We start from the raw sequence: 8,879 nt of genomic DNA, 5'->3' as shown, positions 1-8,879 counted from the left end.
AAAATAGATGTTGTGTTGGCTGCTGCAGAGAAGTACTTGGGGCTACGATATTTTACTTCAGAAGAGTTACAGGGTGTGTTGAGTGGTCATGCTCCGTCCTCTCAGGCCGTTGGTCTGGGGTAGGGTCAGATAGGGTTAAAGTAGTGGAATAAGGTGGTGGGTTTTAATGCGTGTAGCGTTAGATTGTAGGTTAATATATAAATATCCCCCTTCCAATTTCTGTATCACAAAGTGTAATGGATCTATACTATAATTCAGCAGGGGGCGGTAATGCAACATATTGGATTCCCCCCCGCCATTAACGTAATCGAAGAATAAGACAGCCTGCTGTGGTGTTTCTTGTGTTCATTTGGGTCAGTTGTTAAAATCTTTGATTTCAGTGTTTTGTTATTGGAGAAGGACAACAGCATGGGGGAAGCCGAGCTTGTTCCAGTTGTTCAAGCAGAGTCGGGCATCACTACCATCGAAGACTCGGTCGTATGGAGTCAAGAAGTCGAGGTGTGCCTGTTCCATGCGATGCTCGGTCACAAACCCGTAGGTAAGAATAAAACCGCTAACCAGCTAGTGTGTTAATCGTGTAGGCCTGAACATCCCCGGGCTGTAGTGGAGACCCGACGCGGAAAACCTAAGCCTGCTACCCATGACAAGTTAACAAGCCAGCTATTCATATATAGTCAGACAATTACGCATATCAATGAACTCCCACCGTTGTTGACCATTTTAGCGGTGGGTATAATTTGTGGAACGAATCTGTTCCAAAAACTTGGTAAATAACAAGGTTGCCAATAAACAATGCATACAAAGTTGTATCGCGGCAGAAATAAGATACCGGGTAGGGGATTGGCTATTTCATTGAAGTTTTCCCTCACTACGTTTTTATTCCGAAACATGTCTGTGCCGAATCTGGTTAGCCTATGGACAAACATTAAAAAGTAACTACGTGGTTTTCTTGGTGAATAAATCATGCTACTCTGTGGGAACGTTATACAAATGATAACCACCCCTCATTTCAGCTTGTTGTCCAACGGTGCAGGTTTCTTTTTTTGTCTTAAAAGTGTTGGCCAAATGTATTCAAGGAGGTATCTAGTTAAGTTTATTCCTGAGCTGACATGCATCTGGAAATCCTAACACAAGCAGCTTCTTGTGACAAATTCAAGTGTATGTCTTTATTTTTGTATGTTGCATGCTACTGTAGTATTAGTCAAGGACACAGTTTACTGCAGGTTTAAAAGGTGCAGTGAAATCTTTTGCTAACTCCATCAACATTGCGGTAGAATAATCAATAATAGAGTAAAAAAACTAACATTTAATAGAATAAGTATCCATATGGCAATAGCGTGATGTGCATTATTATAACAAATAAACCAGCTAGCTTGCTTGCTACTCTATCTACTTTTGTGCACATAACGTTCGCTAATAATGCAGCATCATTATCCGTTGTCAGATTGTCATCCTAAATCAAAATGTATTTTATCACATGCGCCGAATACCGTGAAATGCTTAGTTTACAAGCCCTTATTAACCGACTGAGCAGTTAAGTAAAGAGTTAAGAAAATATTTACCAGATAAACTAAAGTAGAATAAAAAGTAATATAACAATAACGAGGCTATATACAGGGGGTACCGGTACCGAGTCAGTGTGGAGGTTATATACAGGGGGTACCGGTACCGAGTCAATGTGGAGGCTATATACAGGGGGTACCGGTACCGAGTCAGTGTGGAGGTTATATACAGGGGGTACCGGTCCCGAGTCAGTGTGGAGGCTATATACAGGGGGTACCGGTCCCGAGTCAGTGTGGAGGCTATATACAGGGGGTACCGGTACCAAGTCAGTGTGGAGGCTATATACAGGGGGTACCGGTACCAAGTCAGTGTGGAGGTTATATACAGGGGGTACCGGTCCGAGTCAGTGTGGAGGTTATATACAGGGGGTACCGGTCCCGAGTCAGTGTGGAGGTTATATACACGGGGTACCGGTACCGAGTCAGTGTGGAGGTTATATACAGGGGGTACCGGTCCCGAGTCAGTGTGGAGGTTATATACAGGGGGTACCGGTACCAAGTCAGTGTGCGGGGGTACAGGTTAGAGGTCATTTGTACATGTAGGTAGGGGTGAAGTGACTATGCATAGATAATAAACAGCGAGTAGCAGCAGTGTACAAAACAAATGGAGGCGGATCGGGGGTCAATGTAATAGTCCGGTGGCCATTTTATTAATTGTTCAGCAGTCTTATGGCTTGGGGGTAGAAGCTGTTAAGGAGCTTTTTGGTCCTAGACTTGGCGCTCTGGTACTGCTTGCTGTGCAGTAGCAGAGAGAACAGTCTGTGACTTGGGTGACTGGAGTCTTTGACAAATGTAATTTTTTTTAATTACATTTTTTTCCCCTCCCACTTTTTGAAGACGTTGCTTTACATACGTATTTTCTCTGCAGGGGTAAATCGGCACTTTCACATGATCTGCATCCGGGATAAATTCAGTCAGAATATTGGGAGGCAAGTGTCATCAAAGGTGATCTGGGACCACCTGGGAACTATGTATGACATGTCGGCCTTGGTGAGTAGAGCGTCTTAATCTTTCTCTGGCCGTTTTGAAATGGAATGTCCTAGAGTCAGTCAGCCACTATCGTTCCTCTGTAATTTAACACTGAATACTGACACACATTCTGTCCACTGCAGCATGAGTCAGAAATATTGCCATTTCCCAACTCCGAGAAGAGCTTCAATCTTCCAGAGGAGATGATTCAAAAAGTAAAAGAAGGTAAACCCCCTCTCTTCTCTTCTCTCTCCTCTTCACTCTTCAATCTTCTCTCTTCTCTCTCCCCTTCACTCTTCTCTTCTCTTCTCTCTCCTCTTCTCTCTCCTCTTCACTCTCTTCTCTTCTCTCTCCTCTTCACTCTCTTCTCTTCTCTCTTCTCTCTCCTCTTCACTCTCTTCTCTCTTCTCTTCTCTTCTCTTCTCTTCTCTTCTCTTCTCTTCTCTTCTCTTCTCTTCTCTTCTCTTCTCTTCTCTTCTCTTCTCTTCTCTTCTCTTCTCTCTTCTCTTCTCTCTCCTCTTCTCTCTTCTCTTCTCTCTCCTCTTCACTCTCTTCACTCTTCTCTTCTCTCCTCTTCACTCTCTTCTCTCTTCTCTTCTCTCTTCTCTCCTCTTCACTCTCTTCACTCTCTTCTCTCTTCTCTTCTCTCTTCTCTCTCCCCTTCACTCTTCACTCTCTTCACTTCACTCTCTTCACTCTTCTCTTCTTCTCTTCTCTTCTCTTCTCCTCTCTTCAGAATCCACCATACTTACAAAAATGCTGAGTTACTAGAAAGTCCATATTTGGCTTGAGGATGTAAATGAGCTGCTAAATTTGGTACGTTACTGAGACATTTGTTATTTTGTACATTGTCCCTGCTCAAATAAACGTAATAAATACAAATGTATACATCTCTCTTCCACCTGACTGTACATAAAATGTATGCACACATGACTATAAGACGCGGTTAGACTGCTTAATGGCATATTATTATATTATTCCTGCCCTGAACAGGTAAACTGGTGTCTGAGGACGACATGAAAGACGAGTTGAAAGAAGAACGAGACTCCCCAGCCACGCATGAAGAAGGTTCTCTCCCTCATTCAATTACATTAGCTGTATTTCACCTCATGTGCTCCTCCTCTTTCTGTCTGACGTGAGCCTTATTTGGACTAGGTCCGTACATAACTCCTCCTCTTTCTGTCTGACGTGAGCCTTATTTGGACTAGGTCCGTACATATCTTCTCCTCTGGCTCACAAAGCGGCATTCCTAACTCTTGTCATTTGGCTGGTTTTAAAGGTCTGAGTCCCTGTATGGCAGCTGACCAGGATTTAGAGAGGTATGGACAGAAGAACACATTTGCGCTGTTCTAAAACTCCAGCTTGACCTCGGTGTAGAACCGATCAGAACCAGAGGTTCTTTAGAGCGACCGCCCGCCTAGTGCACAGAACAGTTTCTCTTTTTCTCTCCTTTTAACTTAGGTTTGAGAACATTTTCAAGCATGGCATGCCATTTGTTTTTACATGTATAATTCTATGTTGTTTTGATGGAGTTTTATGACTTAAAAGATATAAAGAAGATATAATGGCAAGCTTCAAATGGACGGTGATCTTGAACCTGCTTTTTCACTCTTCTGCCATTCCTTTCTTTATACTATTTGAATGGTGTTTGTCTGTTGAACTCAACTCTGGTCCTCTGTGTCCTCCACTGTGACTCTGCTCTAAGGTACATGATATTCCCATTGGATGTACACAGCAAACACTAGCCTATCGCCGCACACTAGAATAACAATGGGCTTAATTTGAGTCTATCATACCCTACAAAGTCACAGTCACTGTAGGAGCAGTCACTTACTGTTTCTTCACTGATCTGGGAGAGCAGTCACTGATCTGGGAGAGCAGTCACTGATCTGGGAGAGCAGTCACTGATCTGGGAGAGCAGTCACTGATCTGGGAGAGCAGTCACTGATCTGGGAGAGCAGTCACTGATCTGGGAGAGCAGTCACTGATCTGGGAGAGCAGTCACTGATCTGGGAGAGCAGTCACTGATCTGGGAGAGCAGTCACTGATCTGGGAGAGCAGTCACTGATCTGGGAGAGCAGTCACTGATCTGGGAGAGCAGTCACTGATCTGGGAGAGCAGTCACTGATCTGGGAGAGCAGTCACTGATCTGGGAGAGCAGTCACTGATCTGGGAGAGCAGTCACTGATCTGGGAGAGCAGTCACTGATCTGGGAGAGCAGTCACTGATCTGGGAGAGCAGTCACTGATCTGGGAGAGCAGTCACTGATCTGGGAGAGCAGTCACTGATCTGGGAGAGCAGTCACTGATCTGGGAGAGCAGTCACTGATCTGGGAGAGCAGTCACTGATCTGGGAGAGCAGTCACTGATCTGGGAGAGCAGTCACTGATCTGGGAGAGGATCTAAAACATTTGGTTTCACAGGTCAACTTTCAGAACTTGGACTGAGTGATGCAGAATATTTTGAACCTTCAATCATTTCCAAAACCCCTCTCCTTTTACCTGACAACTCAATCTTTTCTTTCTCTCCTCCTCTCTCTCAGGCAGCAACTCCTCGGTGAAGATGACAGAGAGGGCCGTCAGCAAAGACAAGGAGAGAGAGAGAGACAGAGACAGAGAGAAAGGTTCCTCTGAGGGCGGCCCAGGGAAGGAGGCAGCAGACAAGAGGAAGAGGAATCGTGCCACTGAGAAGGTACTCAACTCCAGCAGCAACCCCTCCAGCCCCGGTGGAGCCAAGCGGAGAAGGACGTAGGCCAAGTCACCAGGAGACGCCCTCAAGATATCAGCCGCTGCAGAGAGCAGGAGACCCCAGGGGGAGGAGGAGAGACCTGGGACTGGAGAGACTCATCTGTGAAGCCTGGAAGGAAGAGGGAGGAAGGGGGAGAGACTTAGGACTGGAGAGACTCATCTGTGAAGCCTGGAAGGAAGAGGGGGAGACTTAGGACTGGAGAGACTCATCTTTGAAGCCTGGAGGGAAGTGGGAGGGAGGGTGAGAGAGTGGCGTTTGGAGTCAGACAATAGAGAAGCTATTTGGACAATGCAGAATTTGTGCACAGGTATCCAGGAGACGAAATTAAGAACTTTCAGCCCCACAGAAGCTGCAATTTTAGACTTATGTAATGTTCTCCGAACATCTAGAATGATGTATCATTTTCCCACTGCCATACAATCTCTGAAAACAACACAGCAATAGTAATGTGAAGACAAAACTGACTCGTATTGGTCATGATTATCAATATACTGTCACAGCAGCGGAGGTTTCTGGACAATCCCCTCCCTCCAGTCCTCGGCTCTGGATGAGAGGCCAGCAGCCATGTTTAGTAATATTGACACAATTCAATCAGACACGTTATCAATGACATCAGAATGAGTGTAAATGGTTCTAGTGCTTGTGTTCAGGCTTGTGTTATTGTGAAGGTATCCTGTTTGGCTTTGGAGAAATGCAGGACTACTAAATCACAGCAATGCACTGTATTACTGGCTGGACGCTTGCGCTAATTGTCTTGTTGTTGTGTTCTGATTTGTTACAAGTTGTTGTAAACACATGCATAGAGCACCTCATCCAGCTCTTCCAGTAACTGCCAACCAGATTCTTATTGTACCTCATCTGTATAAAATGTAGTTGCAATTTGTGCAAATTGTCGGTCATTGTCCCCTTTTTTTCTACAGTCACAGTCCTGTGTATTTTGTCCGTGGGGATTATTGAATGTGCATGTTTTGGTAATTGCTAAAAAAAGTATTTCTTTTTGTCCGTGTTAAGGACAGACTTTTGCGAATATAATAAACATGTGTAGTTGTCGTCTCCATCCCATTTGAGATCCTTTTTTTAAAATTCTCTATTTATTGGACATGTCATATTTGTGTCCCATTAAATGATTTTTGACGAAGTTTGCGACTGGTTCATTAATTCAACAAACGGTGTATTCTAATGGAGTGTGATGATTTGCAACATTTGTTCGTTAAAATCCCGTGGGGCTGAACTTCCCGGTGCCTCGGGAGGCAACTACTAAGCAACATGCCTGTGTTTTGTATTAAGCCAGTATCTCTGAGTGACATGTCAGTGACTATGTCCTCTCTGGTGACACAGGCATCGTTGATACCCAATCACCTTGCAGCAGAACTTCTAAGTAGCTTTGTCAGTCATCCAGTTGATTGTTGGGACTCTAACCGTAGTGCTCCATACCAGTGTAATTAGTTGATACTGATAAGGTTTACTTTACTAACACTGTTTTTGAGTTCTCAGTATGATATCTGAGATCAGCCCATCTCTTTCCATTCTTGCTGGCCGGTTCCCTGTCTAATTGCTTCACACACTCACACCACACTCTCTGAGCTGCTGCAGACAAGTGCCTCACTGCAGGCTATGCCTTTCCCTCCATCCTACTGCACCTAAAGGAGGAGGGGGTGCCGACGTTGAGCAGGCAGCGCAGCCCGATTCTGCTACAGGTAAGAGGCTGTACAATATGGGTACACCTGCCTTTCAGGGCTCACTGTTGAGCTGCGTATTGAGAGCTGCCATGTCTTGTGTTTTCATTTGCATAAAGACGAGCATAACATTTGGAATGCTCAAATGTCTTCCTCCAATCAGACTAAAACATGCTAATTATGATGTCTGATATATTGTGCAATGATGTTTTATAAAATAAATACCTAATTGCTTTTGATTGACAGTTCCAGCCTTAAGATCATCTGAGGCCACTGACACTGATGCCTGTTTACCATCTTGCATGATTATTATTATTTTTTTACCTCACAACGTCCTGATATGACCTACTGCACAGCCAAATGAGGTCTAGGAGCACTGCGCTATCCATGGAATATGAAAGACATCATCACCAACATCCGTTTTATTGCTACGTAAAATATCTCAGAGCCTGATTGATACGTGGTAACTTTGGTATTGAAGAAAACAAGCTGTTTTACTAGTAGTTTGTGAGATCTCAGTGAATAAATCTATACCTTAATTAAACTTTTTATATGCTCAGTGTAGCAATAAACAGCCAGGGGATAGACTGTAGTCAGGAGATAGACTGTAGTCAGGGGATAGACTGTAGTCAGGGGATAGACTGTAGTCAGGGGATAGACTGTAGTCAGGGGATAGACTAGTCAGGGGATAGACTGTAGTCAGGAGATAGACTAGTAGGGGGATAGACTGTAGTCAGGAGATAGACTGTAGTCAGGAGATAGACTAGTAGGGGGATAGACTGTAGTCAGGGGATAGACTGTAGTCAGGAGATAGACTAGTAGGGGGATAGACTGTAGTCAGGGGATAGACTGTAGTCAGGAGATAGACTAGTAGGGGGATAGACTGTAGTCAGGGGATAGACTGTAGTCAGGAGATAGACTAGTAGGGGGATAGACTGTAGTCAGGAGATAGACTAGTAGGGGGATAGACTGTAGTCAGGAGATAGATTGCAGCCAGGGGATAGACTGTAGTCAGGGGATAGACTAGTCAGGGGATAGACTGTAGTCAGGGGATAGACTAGTCAGGGGATAGACTGTAGTCAGGGGATAGACTTTAGTCAGGGGATAGACTAGTCAGGGGATAGACTGTAGTCAGGGGATAGACTAGTCAGGGGATAGACTGTAGTCAGGGGATAGACTGTAGTCAGGGGATAGACTAGTCAGGGGATAGACTGTAGTCATGGGATAGACTGTAGACAGGAGATAGATTGCAGCCAGGGGATAGACTGTAGTCAGGGGATAGACTGTAGTCAGGGGATAGACTAGTCAGGGGATAGACTGTAGTCAGGGGATAGACTGTAGTCAGGGGATAGACTAGTCAGGGGATAGACTGTAGTCAGGGGATAGACTAGTCAGGGGATAGACTGTAGTCAGGGGATAGACTGTAGTCAGGGGATAGACTAGTCAGGGGATAGACTGTAGTCAGGGGATAGACTGTAGTCAGGGGATAGACTAGTCAGGGGATAGACTGTAGTCAGGGGATAGACTGTAGTCAGGGGATAGACTGTAGACAGGAGATAGATTGCAGCCAGGGGATAGACTGTAGTCAGGGGATAGACTAGTCAGGGGATAGACTGTAGTCAGGGGATAGACTGTAGTCAGGGGATAGACTAGTCAGGGGATAGACTGTAGTCAGGGGATAGACTGTAGTCAGGGGATAGACTAGTCAGGGGATAGACTGTAGTCAGGGGATAGACTAGTCAGGGGATAGACTGTAGTCAGGGGATAGACTGTAGACAGGAGATAGATTGCAGCCAGGGGATAGACTGTAGTCAGGGGATAGACTAGTCAGGGGATAGACTGTAGTCAGGGGATAGACTGTAGTCAGGGGATAGACTAGTCAGGGGATAGACTGTAGTCAGGGGATAGACTGTAGTCAGGGGATA

General features: G+C 45.0%; 1 protein-coding gene across 3 annotated transcripts; it reads left to right on the top strand.

The window, feature by feature from the left end:
• On the top strand, window positions 1-6,417 carry LOC109869088 (MRG/MORF4L-binding protein). Of its 3 annotated transcripts, XM_031804206.1 has the most exons (7): window positions 1-73; window positions 381-538; window positions 2,431-2,552; window positions 2,675-2,756; window positions 3,525-3,599; window positions 3,811-3,850; window positions 5,073-6,417. In XM_031804206.1, the coding sequence occupies exons 2-7, from the start codon at window positions 409-411 to the stop codon at window positions 5,161-5,163; spliced, it is 540 nt and encodes a 179-aa protein (XP_031660066.1). In that variant the 5' UTR covers window positions 1-73; window positions 381-408; the 3' UTR covers window positions 5,164-6,417. The 3 variants fall into 3 exon arrangements, with proteins under 3 accessions (XP_031660066.1, XP_031660065.1, XP_031660064.1); XM_031804205.1 differs by lacking the exon at window positions 3,811-3,850 and having other exon boundaries at window positions 12-73; window positions 5,073-6,333; XM_031804204.1 differs by lacking the exons at window positions 1-73; window positions 3,811-3,850 and having other exon boundaries at window positions 252-538.
• Window positions 6,418-8,879: the final 2,462 nt, after the last annotated feature.

Source organism: Oncorhynchus kisutch, linkage group LG24, assembly GCF_002021735.2.
Source record: "Oncorhynchus kisutch isolate 150728-3 linkage group LG24, Okis_V2, whole genome shotgun sequence".
NCBI lineage: Eukaryota > Metazoa > Chordata > Actinopteri > Salmoniformes > Salmonidae > Oncorhynchus > Oncorhynchus kisutch.
The sequence above is the reverse complement of the archived record's forward strand: the minus strand, read 5'-3'. Positions and strand labels throughout refer to the sequence as shown.